Here is a 23,579-nt window from a genome sequence, read left to right as displayed (position 1 = left end):
AGGCTTTGTCCTCTGGTTTTAGACTCACCCACCATGGAAACCATCCTCTCCACATCCACTCAATCAAGGCCTTTCACCATTTGATAAGTTCCAATTAGGTCACCCCTCATTTTTCTGAAGTCTAGGAATACAGGCCCAGAGCCATCAAATGCTCTTCATATGAAAAGCCATTCAATCCTGGAATCATTTTTGTGAACCTCCTTGGGACCCTCTCTAGTTTCAGTATATCCTTTTTAAGGGGCCCAAAAGTGCTCACAATACTCCAAGTGAAGTCTTACCAGTGCTTTATAAAGTCTCAGCATTATACCCTGCTATATCCTCTGCGACCATCTTCACTATCCATAACTCCACCACTTTGTGTGTCATCCATTATGAGATGCATATAAGAAGTATGATTTCAATGATCTCCCAATTTCAAATGTTTGGTTTATTTTAGCTTTCTGAAGCTCTTAATAATTGATACCTAAGAAGGCATGGTTGGGATTTTTTACTTCTTATCGTAAGTTGTGTCGTCAGCCATCTGAGTTTTGAAATATCATATTTTAGTCTATTCTAGTAATAACCATACATTCATGCCTTTGTATTTCCAATCGGCTATTGGAATCCTGGTTGACTTATGCTCTTTCTAAGACATGCCACTAAAGCCAATTATAATCATCACCATCATTATGTGCCAAGTCGCATGGCATGGGCGATCATGGTCTTTGATTATTATTGTTCTTACAGAGTAGGCCATCTAGCCCATCAAGCCTGCTTCGCCATTCAATAAGATCATGGCTGATCTAGCCATGGACTCATCTTCACCTATCTGCCTTTTCCCCATCACACTTAATTCCCTGACAATGCAAAAATCTATCCAAACTTGTCTTAAATATATTTACTGAGGTAACCAACACTGCTTCATTGGGCAGAGAATCCCACAGATTCACCACACTCTGGGAAAAGCAGTTTCTCCTCATTTCCATCCTCGAATCTTGGGGCTATGACACCTAGTTCTAGACTCACCTACCAGTGGAAACAACTTTCCTGCCTCTATCTTATATATCCCTTTTGTATATGTTTCTATAAGATCTCCTGTCATTCTTCAAAATTCCAGCAAGTACAATCCTAGGCGATTCAATCTCTCCTCAAATTTGTCTACAGAAATTTGCCATTTCCTTCTTTTGGGCAACATCTTTACAAGACTGGTGATCCCCAAATATTATCAATACTCTTCAGAGATTATCCACCTGGCATCAATGGTTGCATAATCAGGACTTGTGATATGCACCAGCTGTTCATGTCCCATGGCTTCACATGACCCTGATTGGGGGGCTAAGCAGGTGATACACCTTGCCCAATGGTGGCCTGCAGGCTAGCAGAGGGAAGGAGCACCTTACACCTCCTTTGATAGAGACATATATCCAACCTGCCACCCACCAATTATAATAACATTCCTATTCAGAAAAGAAATCATAATAAGTAATTGAAGAAGTAACAGAAATATATTTATTAAATTGTAAATTAGTTAAGAGAAATCTGCATGTTTTCATGAAAGGGAAGAAGTGCCTTCCAAATGTACTAGTGAATTCTGAGGAAATCTCAACCAGAGTTATAGAAGGGAGCCAGTCGATGTATCAGACTCACAGATGCCATTCAACAGATAATACACAGAAAGAAAAAGGCCCTCCATTGGTTGGAGTTGACCATGGATGTTGCATCCCAGCTGTCTACGTGATATGCAAGCCAGTACTCAAACCAGGGCAGTGCGATATGGAGAGCAAGCTGTTACAGATGTAGTAGGGTCCTTCTCTCCATGCAGCTGATGAATCCAAAGCAACAACAGAGGTCAATACAGTTTGGCACCAGCGGCATCACAAGAGTTGCCAGTCAGTGATAAACTCAACATAGGACTGCCTTAGGGACTTCAGCTCTGGATTTTTCCTTGGAGTTTACACCCAAAGCCTTCTCCATGAGTGGGTATAGCTGTATGACAGTGGAGTTGGATATTAGAGTTTTCCTTCTCCTAGATCAGCTGCCAGATGAGCTGCATCTGCCCAATACAATTGGTTTTAGGGCACCAGAATCCTGCCTTTGCCCATTCTACTGTCAGTAGAAGTATTTCCGCTGGGTTTAGTAGCTAAGCTGTACATGAAAGCCAGGAGCTGAACTTGATTGTTAGCGGCTATTTGAGACTCACACCATTTAATAGGTAGTGAGAGTTTATCCCTACTACCACACCCCGGCTAAAACAACCTTAAAGGAACCAATAACTCACAAAAGGATAAATGACAAGATAAGGACTCATGGAGATGGAGGTAATATACTGTCATGAATAGAGGATTGGCTAAAAGGCAGGAAGCAGTTAGCAAGCATAAGGGGTTCATTTTCAAGTTAGTAACATGTATCCAGTGGGGTAAGGCGAGAATTAATGACCTGAAAAAAGGAAGCAAAAGTAAAAGGCCATTTCTGCAGACTATACAAAAATAGGTGGGAAGCTGAGTTGCGATGGGGAAATGTATCCATTTTGTAAGGAAGAACAGAACAATAGAATTTTATTTAAATGAGAAATACTACTCAAAGCCACATCATAACCAAACACTCACGCCTTTGCATTTCTAGCAGTAATTGGAGGCCAATCAGATATCATGTTTTAGGGGTATATGTGCACAAGACACAAAACCAGTACACAACTGCAGTACGTAGTAATATTTAATATTTAACTCAATAAAGTTGGAGTATTAAAGCAGACAATTCTTATAGCAGCTGTACGAGGTGCCATTGAGCCTATGTCTGAAGTCCTGCAACAGTTTTGGCCTCCCATTAAAGAAAGATAGTTGGCAATTCAGAAAGCACTTATAAGAATGTTATGGCACGTCTGACTTATGAGAAAAGGTTAAACAGGTTGCGACTCTACTCATTGGACTTTAGAAGGAGGGTAGATCGTCTTACTAAAACATAGAAGATCCCTGCAGAGATGGGTGGGGTAAATTCTGAGAGGATGTTTTCTTTCATAGTAAAATCCAGAATGGAGACCCCCTTTCAGAATAAAGAGGTGTATCTTTATCACTGAGGTAAGGAAGAACTTCTTTTCTCAGAAAAGAGTGTCTTTGAAACTCTTTGGTACAAAGAATTGTGGATCAAATTGTGGATCAAAGAAAGGCTCAGAGACCTTGGCCTTCTCCCTGCCTTGTATAACTGGATCCTGGACTTCCTGTCAGATCGCCAGCAGGTGGTAAGAGTGGGCTCCTTCAAGTCTGCCCCTCTGACCCTCAACACAGGGGCCCCTCAGGGCTGTGTACTAAGGCCCCTGCTTTACTCTCTGTATACCCATGACTGTGTTGTCGCCCACAGCTCCAATCTGCTAATTAAATTTGCTGACGACACTACACTGATTGGCCTAATCTCAAATAATAAGGAGGCAGCCTGCAGAGAGTAAGTCATCACCCTGACGCAGTGGTGTCAAGAAAATAACCTCTCCCTCAACGTTGGAAAAACAAAGGAGCAGGTTGTAGACTAAAGGAGTAATGAAGACAGGCTAACCCCCATAGACATCAATGGATCTGGGGTTGAGAGAGTGAACAGCTTCAAGTTCCTCGGCATAAACATCACCAAGGATCTCACCTGGTCTGCACATACTGGCTGTGTGATGAAAAAGGCACAACAGTGCCTCTTTCACCTCAGATGGTTGAAGAAGTTTGGTATGGACCCCCCCCCCCCACCCCCTCAAATTCCAGGAACTTTCTCTTGGGGCACAATTGAGAGCATCCTGACTGGCTGTATCACTGCCTGGTATGGGAACTGTACTTCCCACTATCACAGGACTCTGGTGATGCGGACAACCCAACACATCTGTAGATGTGAACTTCACACTATTCAGGTCATTTACAAAGGCAGGTGTGTAAAAAGGGCCCGAAGGATAATTGGAGACCTGAGTCACCCCAACCACAAACTGGTCCAGCTGCTACCATCCAGGAAACAGTACCACAGCACTAAAGCCAGGATCAACAGGGTCCGGGACAGCTTCTTCCACCAGGCCATCAGACTGTTTAATTTATGCTGACGCAACTGTATTTCTATGTTATATTGATGATCCTGTTGTACATAATATTTATTATAAATTACTATAGTCGCACATTACAAATTTGAACAGAGCCGTAATGTAAAGATTTTTACGCCTCATGTATATGAAGGATGTAAGTAATAAAGTCAATTCAAATCAAATCAAGTCAATTCAAATGGAAGAATGGATGGGGAAGGGAGAAATGAGGAAAAGCAGGAAGGGAGGTAAAAAGAAAGGATTGAAAGTAAATTGCTATAATTCAACAGATATTCTTTAAATGCAGACTGCATAAAAGTCTGTGGTAAGAACAGATGAGGTAACTTGCATTTTTGGAGTAGTCTTGTTTTTAAGACTGAAGAGATCTATTCTCATGATTTCTTTAATACATTGCCTGATTTTGTTTTTAGATTTCTCTGAGTAGATCCCTTGGTCTCTCATGATATGCTGAGTCAATGTTAGCTAAACAATAGTCACTGCTGGTCAACGAGGAGTTAAGTAACAACACAAAATGCTGAAGGAACTCAGCAGGTCAGGCAGCGTCTATGGAGGGGAATAAGCTGTCACCATTTCAGGCTGAGACCCTTCATCTGGATTAGAAAGGAAGGGGGCAGAAGCCAGAATAAGACGTTGAAGATGGAGATGGAGAAGGAGAAAGAGTACAAGCTGGCAGGTGTTAGGTGAAACTAGGTCATTGGTAAGGTGTGCAGGAGGTGGAGGGGAATTAAGTAAGAGGCTAGGAGGGGATAGATGGAAGGGATAATGGGCTGATGAAGAGGGAACCTGAGAACAGTGTCCATGGAAAAAGGGAAGGAAGAAGGGAACCAGAGGGAGGTGATGGGCAAGTGAAGAGAAGAGAAGGGGCTGAGTGGGTAACCTGTATGGGGAATGCAAAAGGAGAAGGTGGGGGAGAAATTGCTGGAAGTTGGAGAAATCTATGTTCATGCCATGAGGCTGGAGACCATTCAGGTGGAATATGACATTTTGCTCTTCCACACCTCATCATGGCAGTAAAGGAGGACATGGACAGACATGTCTGAATGGAACTGGGAAGTTGAATTGAAATTGTCAGCCACTGGAAGATCCTGCCTTTTGTGGTGGACAAAGCAAAGGTGCTCAATGAAGCAATCCCTCAGACTGTGTCAGATCTCACCAACGTAGAGTAGGTGGTACTGGGAGCACCAGAGACAATACATGACCCCAGTAGACTCACAGGTGAAGTATTGCCTCACCTAGAAAGACTGTTTGCATCCCTAAATGGTGGTGAGGGAGGAGGTTTAAGGGCAGAGGTAACACTTGTTTTGCCTGCAAGATTAAGTGTCAGGAAGAAGATGAGTGGCAAGGAATGAATGGACAAAGGAGTCACGCAAAGAGCGATCCATATCGAAAGTGATGAGTGCATGGAGACAAAGATGTGCTTAGTGGAAGGACTTAAGTATATTTCCCAAACGTAGTGGCCTACACAGGCACATATGTTCTGTGGACGGTACATGACAACAGTTCACACTGGAAAAGTAGATCTCCACACGATAAAGCCAAAGGAGCTGGTTGAACATGTTTCTTCGCTCTTCACTGGAAAATCAGGACTAGAATTTATGGAAACTGCAAGTTATAAATTCCTTGATAGTCACAAGACAGTGGTGCTTCTCCTTCACTTCTTCAGGAACCTGACAGTTTTACCTAATATACAGTATAATCATATTGTAATATTACATTGGACTTAACAATACCTGGTTGTGATTTGAATATTGTGTCTTCAGTGGGGTGGAGATTAAATGAAGTTTGAAAAGTGGCTTGTATTATAAATCACAGCTAATCTTTTACACTGGGATTCTCGCTGTAAGAATTGGGTCTGGCAGAATTTAATCCAGAGTAAGCCATGTTAAGACTGACAATCTCATTTGATTTCTTTACACTGACTGAGGAAAGTACATTTACATTGTTGGAGCTGCAAGCAAATTGCCTCAAAATGTTTCATAAACTCAGGGGTGGATTCAGAAAAGTGACACCAAAGCAGCCAGAGCCAAAAACTGCTGAAACTCCAGAGGTCGGCCAGCAATCAACAGAACAGGTTAGTGTACAGCTATTTATTTTTATACCAAGTTCTATTATCAGTACGAGAAATCAAGCACACAGACTTTGTTTATTTTCTTCTTCATAGGAATCTGAAACAGCTAAAAATGATTCCAGGAAGACTGAAGAAGAAGTAATGGTAGTCAAAACAGCACCAACAAACACTGAGCAAGGTCAGGACAGACCAACATCTACCTTGTATGGTTTAAAAAAAAATAGAATCATCAATACCATCAGAATGTTTAGCAACAATGCACAGTAAGAATGTAAAATATTTTATTTATAAAGATATTTGTGTAAACACCAATTTTGATTTAATTCACCAAATGCTAAATATAAATCTATAAGATAGAAAAATTCATAGGCTATTTAAAGATTTAATTAGAGATATAGCATGGAATCAGCCCATTCATCTCACCGAATTTGCACCAAATATCAACCACCCTTTTATGTGAATTCTTTTATTTTATTCTCCCCACATTCTCATCAGCTACCCCTGACTATACCACTCATCTACACAGCTGAAGTAACTTACAGTGGCCATTTGTCTGCCAACCCAAACCTTTCTGTCTCCGATGATTTAATGCATTCAATAAAAAACAATATTAAGTACACACTTCTTGATCATAGATGATCCTCAACGTTAAATACCATTAGTATTCCAAACTAGATCATGAATATTCCATTCTTTCTCACTGAACATAGCATGGATATGAGTTAAGTATGTAAAGGAGACCTGATTCCTTACACCATCATACTAGGTAATTTTTGACTTCACAGAAGCCTTCATCTACATCATTCAATTAGGACTGTGCAGTGGTTGAACTGGGTACCTGCAAAACCTTGCCTCTGTTTTATATGTGCTGACTGATGGCTTCCAAGCCATAATACTAAGGAGTCTGTATCAGACTCAAACCCAAGGCACCATTATAAAAGCTGTAAATTTTAAACTTAATTATAAGTTAGTCAAAAAATAATTAATTATAGTTTAATTTATTGTTAATATTTCACTTTCACCTCTCCAGCCCTTGTCTAGTGATGCATTTCCCTCTTCATTATTTGGAGGGCAACAATGTTCTACCTCTACTTCGATTTCATTTCAAAGGAGATTTAAATTTTAACATCATCGCTAAAAAAGCTATGAGTGCGTTTATACACATAAAGTTATACAGAAGTTTTAATTGTGAGCTCCTTTTTCTGCTACACTGCCCCCCAAAACAATAATATCCATATCATTTTATGGCCTAGATCAGGGGTGTCAAACTCATTTTAGGTCACGGGCCAGATTGAGCAAAATGCAGCTTCATGCGGGCCGGATCAGTCGGACGCGTGCGAACGCAACTTTCGTTGCCTCCATTTTTTCAGCCTGCTCTCATGTGTCTCAGTCTCTGCTATAACTACAAAGTGTTTCACTTTACAAATTCCGTTTCTTATGAAGAAGACTGCCGAATAAACACTAAAAATCCTGAAAACCTGGTACCTGAATAAACTCAGCATTAGCCATATCATACGCCATAGGCGCTTTGATTACTGGGGCCAGCTTTAATAGTAATTAAATATTATCTCGCAGGCCAAAGATAATTCCACCGCGGCCGGATTTGGCCCGCGGGCCTTGAGTTTGACGTATATGGCCTAGATAGTAGAACATAGGACATAGAAAACCTACAGCACAATACAGGCCCTTTAGCCCACAATGCTGTGCCAGACATGTACTTACATGTATAAAAAGGGGAAATGAATACTGACTCACTGAAAATACATAAGATTAGACAAATTAAGAGTTTATATTGCAGAGGCTACATAAGAGAGATAGGTGGGCACATTGAATTTGGAAAAGAACATTAAAGAAAGGACATAGTCAAGGATGGATCACAAACCTACAGTGGAATGGCAGTTGTATTTCTAAAGAACAAAGATACGCACATGGAAACATCCATCATGCAGGACAAGAGATATAGCTGGAGCAAATTTGATCTGTGGGACGGGCTATACTACTACTTATTAAATTATTAGTCTAAGAATTCAAATGTACCTTCAGATAACAGCAAGGAGATTATTATTTTCAGAAGCCCTGGAAGTATTACTGAGCAAATTCATTTTTGTTAAGACTTTGGTCTTCAAACAGCTATGATTTATTATGTGTATATTACTGTACAACTTTAAGTGGAAAGGTTTATTTATCACTGTCTATAAATGATCAATATTTATTTAACTTAAATTTTCTACCCAGTCTTTAGCCAATTTTAGGAGATATAGAGTATAGAATAACATAGTACATAAACAGGCACTTCAGCCTATCTAGTCCATTCTGAACCATCTAAACCCTTGACCTGTGCCTGGACCATAGCACTACCATCCATGTACCTATCAACCCTTCTCTTAAACGTTGAAATCGAGCTTGCATGCACCACTTCCACTGGCCACACTTAGGTTGGAGGAGCACCACTTTATATTCCATCTGTATAGCTGCCAATATGATGGCATGAACATCGATTTCTCAAACTTCCAGTAATTGCCCCACCCCTTCACCATTCCCCATACCTGTTCCCCTCTCTCACTTTATCTCCTTACCTGCCATCACCCCCTCCCATTCTTCCTGCCCTTTATTTCTTTCACCAAACAACTTCCCAGCTCTTTACCTCACCCATTCCCCTTCTACCAGTTTCACCTATCACCCACCACCTTGCAGAGTCATAGAGAAGTACAGCACAGAAAAATGCCTTTCGGCCCATCTAATCATACCAAATCCATCTAAAATGCCCACTCTCATTGACCTGCACTGGGCCCATAACCCTCCATATCCCTGTTATCCATCTACCTATCCAAACTTATCAAACTTTGAAATCAATATCTCCTAAAATTGGCATGGACCACTTGTGCTGGCAGCTCATTCCACCCACTCATGACCCTCTGAGTGAAGAAGTAACCCCTCATGTCCCCCTTAAACTTCTCACCCTTAACCCATCACCTCTGGTTGTAATCGCCTCAAACCTCGGTGGAAAAAGCCTATCTCTATCCTTCATAATTTTGTACACCTTTATCAAATCTCCTCTCAATCTTCTACATTCTAAAGAATACAGTCCTAATTTATTCAATCTTTCCTTATAACTCAGGTCCTCCAGACCCAGCAACATCCTTGTAAATTTTCTCTGCACTCTTTCAACCATGTTTACATCTTTCTGTAGGTAGATGACCAAAACTGCACACAATACTCCAAAAGTAGGCCTCACCAAGGCCTTATACAACTTCAATATTACATTGCATCTCCTGTACTCATTACATTGATTTATGAAGACCAATGTGCCAAAAGCTTTCTTTATAACCCTAACTACTTGTGATGTCACTTTCAATGAATTAGGGACCTGTATTCCCAGTTCACTTAGTTCTACCACACTCCTCAGTGCCCCACCATTCACTGTGTACGATCTACACTGGCTGGTCCCACCAAAATACAAAACCACACATCTGACTGCATTAAATTCCATCTATCATTTTTCAGCCCATTTATTCAGTTGATGCAGAACCCTCTGCAAGCCATGATAGACTTACTCACCCAATTTTGGTGTCATCCACAAATTTGCTGATCCAGTTAACTACATTATCATCCAGATCATTGATATAGATGACAAACAACAGAGAACCCAGCACCAGTCCCTATGGCACACCACTTGTCACAGGCCTCCATTCAGAGAGGCAACCCTTTACCACCACTCTCCTATAATTTCCTGGTTTCTGTTTAGAGCCTTTTTTAAACAGCAGAACAACATTGGCAAGCCTCCAATCTTCTGGTACCTCTCCTGTCACTAAGGACATTTAAAATATCTCTACTAGGACCCCGGCAATTACTGCATTTGTCTTCCTTAGGGTCTGAGGAAACCCTTTGTCAGGCCCTGGTTTGCCTCTGTGTTGCAGACACCTCCTCCTCTGTAATCTGTACAGGGTCCGTGAAGTTGATCCTGCTTTGCCTCACTTGTGAGACTCTGTATTCTTCTCATGAGTAAATCCAGATCCAAAGAATTCATTTAAGATCTCCCCTATCTGTTTTGGCTCCACACATGGATTACCATGCTGGTCTTCCAGAGGACCAATTTTGTCCCTTGCAATCCTTTAGCTCTTAATTTATCTGTAGAATCCCTTGGGATTCTCCTTCACCTTGTCTGCTAACGCTTTCTTTTAGACCACCTAATTTCTTTCTTAAGCATCCTCTTGCATTTCTTATACTCCCAAAGTACCTTATTTGCCTATACCTGTTTTGCACCTCATTTTTTCTTAACCATGGCCTCAATAGCTCATGAAAACCAAAGTTCCCTAAACCTGTTATCTTTACCTTCAATTTTGACTGGCACATACATGCTCTGTACTCTCAAAATTTCAATTTTGAAGGCCTCTCATATACCCAGTACAACTTTGCCAGTAAACAGCCTGTCCCAATCCACACTTGGTCATATCCTTTCTGCTAGCATCAAAATTAACGTTTCTGCAATATAGAATCTCAATCCTCGGACCAGACCTATCATTCACCATATTTATTTGAAACTAATGGCATTATGATCAGTAAATGCAAAGTATTCCCCTACACAAACTTTAGTCACCTGCCCTGTCTTATTCCCTAACAGTAGATCTAGGATCACACACTCTCTTGTTGGGACTTCATTGTATTGATTAAGGAAACTTTCCTGAACACATTTAACCCAAACTTGATCCCATCTAGTCCTTTAACAGTATGGGAGCCCCAGTCAATGTGTGGAAAGTTAAAATCACCTGCTAGAAGAGCCTTCTGTTTTTTGTAACAGTCTGCGATCTCGCTACAAATTTATTCTTCTAAATCTGGCAGACTGTCGGGTGGTCTATAATATAGCCCCGTTAAAGTGGTCATACCTTCCCTATTCCTCAGTTCTACCCATAAATTCTTACCAGATGTACTCTCCGGTCTACCTCTCCCCTCCCTCCTTAGTCCCCCTTGCTCTGTCACATGTAAAACAGTGGAACCCCAGAACATGGAACTGCCAGTCCTGCCACTCCTGCAACCAAGCTTCATAATGGCTACAATATCATAATTCCAGGTGTTGATCCATGCCTGAGCTCATCCACTTTTCCTACAATCCCTCTCGAGGCCGCTCAGGACACTAGTCGCACCATTCTCAGCTTTTTGATTCCTGACTTTGTCTGAGGTCTTAACAACCTCTAGCTCCACTGTTCTGTTCTGGCAGTCTGGTTCCCAACTCCCTGCAACTCTAGTTTAACCCCCCCACCCCACCCCCATGCAGAACAAGCAAACCTTTCTGCTTGGATGCAAGTCCCCCTCCAGTTCAGGTGCAAAACATCTCTCCTGTAAAGGTCCCACCTTCCCTGGAAGACAGCCCAACAATCCAAACGTATGGCACCCTCCCTTCTACACCAACTCCTTAGCCATGTATAATCTACTGGTTTCTGGCCTCACCCACACATGGCACAGGTAACAATCCTGAGATCAGAATCCTGGAAGTCCTGCCCTTAACTTATCTCCTAACTCCTTGCACTCACCTTGCAGAACCTCATCTCTCTTCTACCCATGGTCATTGGTACCTGCATGGACCATGACTTCTGCCTGCTCAGAATGCTGTGCACTCGTTCCAAGATGTCCTTGACTCTGGCACCCAGGAGGCAACATACCTTCCAGGAATCTCATTCTCATTCACAGAACCTCCTTTCTGTTCCCCTAACTAATGAATCCTCTGTCACAAGAGCTTGCCTCTTCTCTTCCTTTCCCTTCTGAGTCAGAGACTCAGTGCCAGAGACCTGATCTCTGTGACTTTCCTCTGCAAGGTCTTCCCCCACCAACCTGCCCTCCCCCAACATCTGTTTTTGAGGGGTTTGGCCACAAGGAAACTCGACACTGGCTGTTTAACGCCTTTCCCCCTCCTGACCATCGCTTGGTCTCCTGTGTCCCTCACCATACTATCTTTTTGTATGTCCTATCACCCCAATCAGCCTCCCAAATGATCTGGAGTTCATCCAGTTCCAGCTCCAACTCTTAAATGCAAAGTGTTATAAGTTGCAGCTGGATGCACTCCTTGCAGATGAAGTCATTAGGGACACTGGAGGTCTGGAGACAGTGGAGATGGGCATGGCTAGGCTTGTCATCAGGTGTCTAGCCTGTTGGACAAACCGAGAGCTTACCCTGATAATGTATCTGGCTTACATCCAATAGGCATTCAGCTCCACCAACACCAGCTATTTATGTTTGTCTCTAACACCTAATGGAACTTGAGAGTTAATGCTGTGGTGTAACTGAGGTGAAGCCAAATGCAACCAGAAGACATAAATGTTATCTAGAGAAAGAATTAAAGCCATGCACATCAACTAGCACCTACATTTCAGAAGTTTCTTTAAAAAAATTCTGCCTGTCATTACATTTCTCAAAAACCTCTAAAAAGATCCATAGCCGGTGTGAACATTTTGCAGTTAATACAGGTACATTTGATCCCAATTGAACCTGTATTTGTGGGGCATCTTCAGAACTGCATAGGTTTTATGAAAACAAAATTAATTTAAGGAATGTGGTATTCCTGAATGGTCATATTCTGCAAAAACCATTACCTGGCAGAATTCCTCAGTAAGATTTTTTTGGCACTTTAGAACTCAAAAAATTATTGATATCTCAAAAGTGCTACATGTTTACCATAATTATAACATTCTGACCATAGTTAAGAGTATAAAATTATATGTTGCATCAAAGCAAGAGAGTTGTAAAGAAATAATAATGGTTTAATATAACTATGACTCCAAAATGTGTGGGTACATCAGTTTTACTACAAAAAATAATGTATTTTACAGCAGTAACTTCTAGGACTTCTCTTTGGAAAAATGCAACAAAACTAACACCTTCAACTGAAGAAGCCAAGTCACAGAAAAGAAGTGAAGCTACCCCTAAATTGTTACTTCAGGAGCATGAATCAAAGGACAAAGAAACTGAATTTAAGTAAATATCATTCAGTTAACATAAACTGTCTATTTGATATGTACTGGCACTTGGGTTGATATTATTTATTTTTTTAAATACAAAATTATGATAAATATTATTTAGATATTCCTCACCTTGATTACAAAAATAAAAGTAAGTGTGATATAGTTGTGCAAAGAGCAACTTAATTCTCTTTATAACTAATAAAGCAAAGGTAAGATTCTACTTCAAAAGAAATAAAGAACATTTTGCTGATTTAAATATTCCAGGTTTATGTTATCTTCAGTTTGCGGTTAAAGCTTGAACTAGTCCTAGGGTGTAAAATTTAAAGATGATATGATTTGAAAATGCCAGAAGAATTTGAACATAATTGGGGATTCTAATTTTTAGTTTGGGGGTTTCTTTGCAATGTAATATATTACCCATTACAACACCTGTCTTTATAATCCATGTTGCAGACTGAGTTGCAGATAAAGATGTAAATTATTGCAAGTAGAGAAATTCTGAATAGTTTCAGTAGACCTTTACTGACAATTCAGAATCAAAAATTCCTTTGGATCACATCCTATTGCTTTTATACTGAAGAATAAAGTTAACATATTATCTTTGAGTAACTAGAAGTCAAAGATAGGATTTTGTTTTGGCTTGTTGTACTGTGCATGAATTATCTTTAAAATGTTAGTGAATACTGGTTGTAATCTTAGTATCATCTATTGCGTCTGTGCTGTCAAAGTAAGTTACTATTTTACTTGGAAGAATTTTGCAATGGAATACCACTGTAAGCAACGCACACTCTGCTGGAAGAAATCAGTGGGAGGAGGGAAATTGCTGACATTTCAGGCCGAAACCCTGCATCAGGATTGTGAGTGAAGCAGTGAGATGGCCAGCACAGACTGGAGAATGGGAGTGTCAAGAAAGGACTCCAAGATGATTGGTGGACTGAGGAAGGGTGTAAGATGACAGACAGGTGGTACCAGATAAGGGAGGTGAGCAAGGGTGAAGTTAGAGAGCTGTAGCAGAAGAACGATAGATGGAGACAGACGAAGGAAGAGAGGTAAAGGTAAAAAACAATGGATGGAGCAAGGTGGGGGAGAGTGGAGCATAAGACAAGAGACAGCTACGGGGGGAGTTGGGGGGGGGGAGATAAGCAGCTGTCTTTCCACTGATGCTGCTTGACCTACTGAATTTTTCCAGCAGGTTCTGTGTTGCTCCAGAATCCAGCATCTGTAGTGTCATGTGCCTTCAGAATACCAATATTCATTCTGGTATTAAGGTCTACAATATGTAATAACATTTGTGGAGTTCTTCTTCCAGCAGGGCAGTATTATGTACCTGGGAAGAGTTTTTAAGGAGTGTGGCTTTCCGCTTATTATAAGTTTGAGAATGTGACTATTGTTAGACTATTTCTTGTCTCGGCTGTTGAACTGGATCTGCAGATGTTGGAGTAGAAACATACAAGATCATTTAAGTTTAGATTCCTGACTCCCACGTGTTACCTTATCTAATGTTTCTTTATAGGTGCATCTGATTTCTCTTATTATTACACTTTGTTGATTAGTACAGGTTACACGGATACATTGGAGACAAAGTGAAATGTAGCTGCTGGAATCTGGAGCAAAGAAAAACTGGAATAATTCTGTGAGCGCAAAGGGGTGGTTGAAGTTTCTGGCCAACCACTGCATCAGGACTGTGCAGAGTCTCAACACAATTTGTCAGCCATCCCTTTGCCTCCGCAGATGCTACTTGAACCACTGAGGTCTCCAGCAAAATATATATTGCACACATGTAAAGTGACAGGCTTGCCTCCGTATAGATTGCCTTCTGCAAGAGTTTGAAGATTATTTCTCCTGATATTAGGGCATAAATTTTCTGAATTCAATTTCCCAAATTGTCATTTGAAAGATTTTCACTTATAGTGTCTAGACTGCTAATCCACTATATAATCAATTGGTTTCTCTGGGAATCCCATCCTTTTGCTCCCTTTATAGTTTAACATAACTCCCACTAACTGAAAGTTAGTGTGAATTACCCTGAGGTGCCAGGAATTACTGCAACAAGAAATTCATCCAGGAAGGGATCATTTGTAACTATTCCTGACTGGCTTCGAAAGAAGATGAAAGCTGCTTTGTTCTTTGTATGCTGAGGTCATCTGCTATATCAAAGAAGTATAACATCACTCTGACACTTAGCATTGTTGGTCAGGATATGCTCTGCTGCCAGCCCTGCAAATCTATAATTGACCCAAGACCTTTCTCTTTGGTGTAGTTGGAATAAATTCCACTATTGTTCTGAAGATTAAGTGAAGATTTGATAGATGTGTTCAAAATCACACACTACTATTTTGATAAAGTGGAATTGGATATTTTGTGACCACTGCTCCATCATGACAATCTCCAATTTTTTAAAGCTCAATCAAACATTCATCTCTGGTCTGTCAATCATACATGTCCTGAGTCCTTGCCAAAAAACATGCTGTCTGCATTCAGATGTTTTCTATTTGCTTTTCTTATGAGTGTTTTTAATCTTGCCATCTTGACCCACTATAGTTTTAAAGATTCCTCCAGTCGGTATAACTCCTTCTTCACCCTTCAGTCTTAAATCTCCATTTCTGCTTATTCCCTTCACCATCTATCACTCATTATTCATTGCAGCCTTTAATTAGTCTCTTACTGGAACTTCAGTCTAATAATATCCATCGTTTTTGCTTCCTTTGCTCTATCAAATCCTTTATCATGGCCATACCTTTAATTTCTTTTTAAGATTATTCATTCATTTCTGAAGTACATTGGATATTTTTGGCATAAAAATAACTATTAATCTCTTTCTCAGTCAGACATTCTATGTGCAAAGCAGAGTTTAGATAAACAGTTTGTCTGAAATTATAAATCTGAAAGAATTTTTTCTTCATTTTTAATTTAAATTACCAAAAAGGCCACAAGACATGGTCAGGGGTCTAAGATTTCCCAATTAAAGCTCAGTGCACTATTCATCCCTGGAAAAGCCAAATTAGAGAATCAGCTCTAAAATGCAAATTGTAATAGAGCGTGAAATTTTCTGAGTCCTTATGTCACATAATGGGTTTATGGGCTTATCATGCAATGGTCATTTTGAGTTGACTATCCTCAATTTGTTGTGCAATTATTTAATTGAATGGAAGATTACGTGTATTTCATGTTAAGAGAAGTCAGCAGCTATTTGCAGCACAAGGTCTCAGAAAACCCTAATTCTAATGCATATAGTCTGGAATATTTATGTTAATGCTTCATTCAATCATAGACGGCCGTTGATTCCTATTATGCCAATATTTTATTTTTTGCAAGTCAAATATATTTGTTATAATTAACTTTCCTTTTTTAGTTAAAATCCATCTCAAGTCTTTTATTCCTCCTTTTCTTTGCAGAACCTTCAATTACCCCCGTCTGGCATTCCCCCTCATTCATATTCATTTTCCTATCTCTCCCTCTCCCACTCTCTCCCTCATTTTCTATTCTCTCCATTTCCCCCTTTTTATAAACCTTTCACAGCTATCATTTTGGTTGGTTTTAATTTATTTCTAAGGTTCAGCATTAGCACTTAACTTGATGAGTTTCTGAAGCACATTAAATTACAACAAATATTCTGTTAAAAAAAATACAATTTTCATGTCAGGTTCTTTAGCTATTCATGAAAATCTGATTTTCTTTTTAGTCACCAGTCTCCCTCCGACCTAGATCCAGCATCACCTGCCACCTGCTGCCTTATCCGTCCCATCACCCCTTTACTGGCTCTTTCCCCTTTACACCCAGGGTCTCAGACTGTTGACTATCTGTTTGCCTCTGTCAATGTTGCTTTATTTGTTGAGTTATTCCAGCAGCTTGGTTTTGCTTCAGATTCAAATATCTTTAGTCTTTTGTGTATCTGTAGTATTTCTTCTTTGCCCTCTGTATACCTAAGCCCCTTATTGAAAAGTGGGTCCCAAATTTGAAAGGAATACTGAATTGAATTGAATGATCTTTATTGTCATTATACATAGGTACAATGAAACTCTGTTTGGGTTCCTCTCAGGCAATCAAACAAAACGGTAGATTAAAAAAAGACAATAATAGAAAAACAGTATTAAATAGATAAGTAGCAGAAAATAAGCTGCAGCAGCACCAGAATATCACAGTAATGCACAAAGTGCCGTTAGTGCAAGTACTTGTGCCCTTGTGTGTGCTCACAGGTTCAGTCATTGTTCTGTCGGAGTGGTGTGATGGAGGCCACAGCTCTGGGGTAGAAGTTGTTCTTCAGTCTATTTGTTCTGGCTTTCAGTGTCCTGAACCTTTTGCTGGATGTCAGTGGGTCAAACGGAGTGGCCGGGGTGTGTGGTGTCTCTGGTTATGCTGATTGCTTTCCTCCTGAGTCTGCTGGAATAGATGGTGTCCAGTCCTGGGAGCTCCATCCCGACAATTCGCTGGGCCGCCTTCACCACGCGATGCAGGTCTTGTTGCTCAGCAGCTGTGCGGCTAGCATACCACACTGTGGTGCCATTGGTCAGGATGGTTTCAATTGTGCTTCTGTAGAAGTTAAGCAAAAGCTTTTGTGGGAGTTTGGTCTGTTTCAGCTTTCTGAGGAAGAAGAGTCTTTCTTGTGCCTTTTTTACAAGCAGCGAGGTGTTGGTGGTCCATGTCAGCTGTTTTGACAACTCCAAGGAACTTTAGGTTTTCCACACTTTCCACTACCTCTCCATGTATATGGAGGGGGGGGGGGGTCTGTACTCTGTCCTTTGATCTCCTGAAGTCAATGATCATCTCTTTTGTTTTAGAAGTGTTAAGGACCAGGTCGTTGTCCTTACACCACTCCGTCAGATGATCCACCTCAAGCCTGTAGGCTGTTTCATCCTCGTCCAAGATCAGGCCAACCATTGTGGTATCATCCGCAAATTTAATTATGGAGTTGGAGGTGTAGATGGGGATGCAGTCATGTGTGAAGAGTGTGTAGAGCATAGGGCTCAGCACACAGCCCTGCGGGGTGCCTGTTTTTAAGATGAGGGTGATGGAGGTGTGCTTACCAACTCTGACTTGCTGTGGTCGGTCTGTGAGAAAGTCCATGACCCACGAGCACAGGGAGGAACCAAGGCCAAGAGTGTTCAGTTTGCTGACCAGTTTATGGGGGATCACTGTGTTAAATGCAGAACTGAAGTCCACAAATAACATCCTCACATATGTGTTCGGTTCCTCTAAGTGAGTCAGAGCAATATGGGGGGCTGTTGTAATTGCATCCTCTGTGGGGCGGTTTGCCTGGTAGGCAAACTGGTGTTTGCCCAGATCAGGTGGGATTATAGCCTTAATGTGTGAGAGCACAAGTCTCTCAAAGCCCTTCATGGCAATGGGTGTCAGCGCTACAGGGCGATAGTCATTCAGGCACTTCACAGCTGATTTTTGGGCACTGGGATGATGGTGGAGGTTTTAACGCATGTTGGAACAGCAGCTTGTTGCAGTGAGAGGTTAAATATACCAGCTGAGGGCAAAAACATTGTATAAAAAATTACCATAATGCCCTTCCTTCTTGTTGCTTTTATGAATAAAACAGAGATCAAATTTGACTTTTAGCAGTCTCCTCAACCAATTCTTCCTCATAGAAAGATTTATAAAAAGGCGCCTGATGTGTTGGCATCTCTTCATATTACCATTTAGTTTACATCATCTCCTGTTATTATTCATACGAAAGTGTGTCATTTTGCATTTATCTGCATTTAGATTCATTTACAACCTTAAAAGTTGCATGCATATGCAATTTTGGAATTGCATAATGTCTACATATCCAACTCCAATTCATTAATGCAAGAGCCGTGATCCAAAACTGATCCTGGGGGATTCCATGTTATCTCCAGTCGGGTGATATAATTTTAAATGGTCAATCCAGTTGCTGGCAAATGGTTGGTGGTCCATTCCCCATTTCCCTCCCTGAAACAAGTTTGATTCAGAGTAGAATTACTTAGTGTTTTTCAAATTTATTTCATCACATCTGCCTCAGCCCACTTATTTTCAAGATCATAATTGCCTCCTCCCTATCTTTAATTTATTTTCCACTTTAAATCTGGCATAATGGAATTCGTGCCTTTATTTGCCTGTCAGGCACCCAGGGGCTTACTGTTTGAGCAGGAATAACATTTGGATTGCTTAAAGTTAGAGCTTAATTTAAAAATTAGCTAACAGTCAACAGAAGTCAGTTTGCATATAACACCTTGGGGTACTTTGATTAAAATTAATAAAAATGCAATTTGTATGATTGACATTCATTTTTAGTAAATAATTCAATTAATATTTTTACAAACTCTTAAACATCCTTGCATACCCCCAAGTTTTTGATGTAACAATATTAATTTCAGAAGATCCAGAATTTCTGTAGTTGCCTTTCCATTGGTTAATAACCACTTGAAATTGAACCATTTTAAATGTATTAAAAACATTGCATTTATTATGGAGAATTGTACTTAAATTAAAATATATCAACATTTATTTAGAAATTTCAAACTCAAAGGAAGTCATCCAAATGTTTACCTTTTTTTTATCAGGGTTAGCGGTGAACCTTGCAAAATTTTATTATACCAGTTTCATATGCATTATCTGCCATCCCTCCCTTTGATAATTTCAGCTACTTCTATTGAGATAAAACCACTGTTAAAATATTTGGCAATGGAAAACTAGTTCCTGTACTTTGTTTTAGTAATTTAATATTATATGATAATTTAAAACACAGCTATTTCTTGAAAAAAGTGCGACCTTACCTGCTTTACAAACTGCTGATATACTTTAGAAACCAAAACTAAAACATCTGAGAGTTTAACAATTTCATGCACTCAATTTGACATCTCTTCACCTCTTCAGTAATTGCATGTAAGTTACCATAAAGCTAATAATTAAACTAATTAATAGTCTATGTATTGACTCTTTAAAATAGGTTGCTTAATAACTGATGAATTATTACAAAAGTTAGTTCAATGTTTAACTCCATAAATATTGGCATTTTGCAGCAATTCTCTCAGTAGTGAGTGTGAGCCACATGCACCTGTACTTAACAGTGATTATGCCGATGCACAGTTGCAGAGTTTGGTGCTACGTATGCGGGAAAGGACATCTCTGTACAAAGAAAAGTTGTTTGAACAGGATAGCACTTCCTCAGATGAAACTCTACCACCCAGTAAGTTCTATTATTAGAAGCAAGATTCGGTTCCTGGTTGATTTCATAGCATGCAAACGTTTATCTACTATGACAGTTAATCGTGTAAAACTATTAGCAGTGTGTCCAGAGGTAATGTTTTGTATTGAACTGTTTCAGCATTCAGAGATCATAATATTGTGGTCTTTGTTTTTTCTCCTACCATTTTTGATTACAAATGTTCTAATGTATGGAAGGTTCCACGAGCAGTGCTACCAAGCATAGAGGAGCCAACAACTGGATGAAGCACATGGATTGACGCTACCCATACTTGCCCTATACTTTAGGCACTTCATTGCCAACTAATACCATGCACAATAGGTGTAGGAATCGAATGTCATTTCACTTTACATTATCGTAATTGCATTGACAGATATTACATGCCTTAATTTCTTAAATACCTCCCTAAACACCACATTAGTGTAGAGGTTAGTGTGACACTATTTCAGCTCATGGCATTCTGGAGACTGAAGTTCAATTCCAGCGCCATTTTGTAGGGAGTCTCTGTATGTCCTCCATGTGGAATGCGTGGGCGCTCTGGTTTCCTCCTGCAGTCGAAAGGCAGGTGAACTGGTCATTGTAAATTGTCCTGTGATTAGGTTAGGTTTAATCGGGTTATGGAGTTGCTGGGGTGACATGGCTCAAAAGTCCAAAAGGGACAACCTGTGTTTTTTTACAGAAAATAATATCTGTAGTATACATAGAATATAGAAAGCCTACAGCACAATACAGGCCGTTTGGCCCACAATGCTGTGCCGAACATGTACTTACTTTAGAAATTACCTCGGGTTACCCATAGCTCTCTATTTTTCTAAGCTCCATTTACCTATCCAGGAGTCTCTTAAAAGACCCTATTGTATCCACCTCCACCACCATCGCCAGCAACCCATTCCACGCACTCACCACTCCCTGCGTAAAAAACTTAACCCTGACAGCTCCTCTGCACCTGCTTCCAAGTACCTTAAAACTGTGCCCTCTTGTGTTTGCTATTTCAGCCTTGGGAAAAAGCCTCTGACTATTCACATGATCAATACTTCTCATCATCTTATCCACCTCTATCACGTCACCTCTCATCCTCCGCTGCTCAAAAAGGAAAGGCCGGGTTCACTTAAGCTATTCTCATAAGGCATGCTCCCCAATCCAGGCATCATCCTTGTAAATCTCCTCTGCACCCTTTCTATAGTTTCCACATCCTTCCTGTAGTGAGGTGACTAGAACTGAGCACAGTACTCCAAGTGGGGTCTGAACCCACTTGGCTCTTAAATTCAATCCCATGGTTAATGAAGGCCAATACACCATATGCCTTCCTAACCATAGAGCCAACCTGTGCAGCCGCTTTGAGTGTCCTATGGACCCAGACACCAAGATCCCTCTGATCCTCCACACTGCCAGGAGTCTTACCATTAATACTATATTCTGCCATCATATTTGACCTACCAAAATGAACCACCTCACACTTATCTGGGTTGAACTCCATCTGCCACCACTTCTCAGTCTAGTTTTGCATCCTATCAATCTAACCTCTGACAGCCCTCCACACTATCCACAACAGCCCCAACCTTTGTGTCATCAGCAAATTTACTAACCCATCCCTCCACTTCCTCATCCAAGTCATTTATAAACATCATGAAGAGAAGGGGTCCCAGAACAGATCCCTGAGGCATTCCACTGGTCATCAACATCCATGTAGAAAAGAAGCCATGTAAAACCACTCTTTGTCTTCTGTGGACAAGCCAATTCTGAATCCACAAAGCAAGGTCCCCTTGGATCTCATGCCTCCTTACTTTCTCAATAACCCTTGCATGGAGTGCCTTATCAAATGCCTTGCTGAAATCCATATATACTACATCTACAGCTCTACCTTCATCAATATGTTTAGTCGCATCCTCAAAAAATTCAATCAGGCTCGTAAGGCACGACCTGCCTTTGACAAAGCCATGCTGACTATTCCTAATCATATTAATCCTCTCCAAATGTTCATATATCCTGCCTCTCAGGATCTCCTCCATCAGCCTACCAACCACAGAAGTAAGAGTCACTGGTCTATAATTTCCTGGGCTATCTCTACTCCCTTTCTTGAGCAAGGGAACAACATCTGCAACCCTCCAGTCCTCCAGAACCTCTCCCGTCCTCATTGATGATGCAAAGATCATTGCCAGAGGCTCAGCAATCTCCTCCCTCGCCTCCCACAGTAGCCTGGGGTACATCTCATCCGGTCCCAGAGACTTATCCAACTTGATGTTTTCCAAAAGCTCCAGCACATCCTTTTTGTTAATATCTGTAAGTTCAAGCTTTTCAATCTGCTGTAAATCATCCCTACAATCGCCAAGATACTTCTCCGTAGTAAATACTGAAACAAAGTATTCATTAAGTACCTTTGCTATCTCCTCCTTGTATCTTGAACAATTGAATAATGGGACATTTATATAAAAATGTAATAATTCCAGCCCAGAAACATAATTAAGAATAAAAAAAACATGAGATGGAAATTACAATGAAAGTTTCCCTCAGGAATAAAGAGGAAAGATTAATTTATTAGAAGCAAAATATTTGCAGAACAAATACTGCAGTTTAAGCTATTGGTAAGTCAATATTAATGCATTCTGATATTTTCATGTATGGTGCTTTAATATTCTTTACTGAGGTATTAAATTTATTTTCCAAAATAAATATGCCCTTGTCAACAAGACTCTTTATTTGTGTCATTAAAATGAACACAAAGCACTTTTGGGGTAGATGGAACTTAATAAAGTTTTGAGTTTGGAATTAATTTCCATTTCTTTCTCTCCAGAAGCTGCAAGAAATGCTGAATACCATATAACAATCACAGCACGGAAACAGGCCATTCCGGCCCTCCTAGTCCGTGCCGAACTCTTAATCTCACCTAGTCCCACCTACCCGCACTCAGCCCATAACCCTCCACTCCTTTCCTGTCCATATACCTATCCAATTTTACCTTAAATGACACAACTGAACTGGCCTCTACTACTTCTACAGGAAGCTCATTCCACACAGCTATCACTCTCTGAGTAAAGAAATACCCCCTCGTGTTTCCCTTAAACTTTTGCCCCCTAACTCTCAAATCATGTCCTCTCGTTTGAATCTCCCCTACTCTCAATGGAAACAGCCTATTCACGTCAACTCTATCTATCCCTCTCAACATTTTAAATACCTCGATCAAATCCCCCCTCAACCTTCTACGCTCCAATGAATAGAGACCTAACTTGTTCAACCTTTCTCTGTAACTTAAGTGCTGAAACCCAGGTAACATCCTAGTAAATCGTCTCTGCACTCTCTCTAATTTATTGATATCTTTCCTATAATTCGGTGACCAGAACTGTACAC

General features: G+C 40.4%; 1 protein-coding gene and 1 long non-coding RNA gene across 2 annotated transcripts in view; one reads left to right on the top strand and one right to left on the bottom strand.

Moving 5' to 3' along the window:
- Positions 1 to 23,579, bottom strand: part of LOC140727142 (uncharacterized) — a 960,223-nt gene that overhangs the window by 913,257 nt on the left and 23,387 nt on the right. The gene's annotated exons all lie outside the window — the stretch shown is intronic.
- LOC140727139 (cyclic nucleotide-gated channel beta-3-like) overlaps positions 6,017 to 23,579 on the top strand; it is a 110,561-nt gene continuing 92,998 nt past the window's right edge. The window contains exons 1-4 of the mRNA XM_073044441.1: positions 6,017 to 6,110; positions 6,201 to 6,285; positions 12,932 to 13,073; positions 20,050 to 20,216. Coding sequence (XP_072900542.1) covers positions 6,249 to 6,285; positions 12,932 to 13,073; positions 20,050 to 20,216 — 346 coding nt within the window. The 5' untranslated portion in view covers positions 6,017 to 6,110; positions 6,201 to 6,248. The remainder of the gene's footprint in view (positions 6,111 to 6,200; positions 6,286 to 12,931; positions 13,074 to 20,049; positions 20,217 to 23,579) is intronic.

The sequence above is a fragment of the Hemitrygon akajei genome, chromosome 1 (assembly GCF_048418815.1).
Source record: "Hemitrygon akajei chromosome 1, sHemAka1.3, whole genome shotgun sequence".
Taxonomy (NCBI): Eukaryota; Metazoa; Chordata; class Chondrichthyes; order Myliobatiformes; family Dasyatidae; genus Hemitrygon; species Hemitrygon akajei.
The sequence above is the reverse complement of the archived record's forward strand: the minus strand, read 5'-3'. Positions and strand labels throughout refer to the sequence as shown.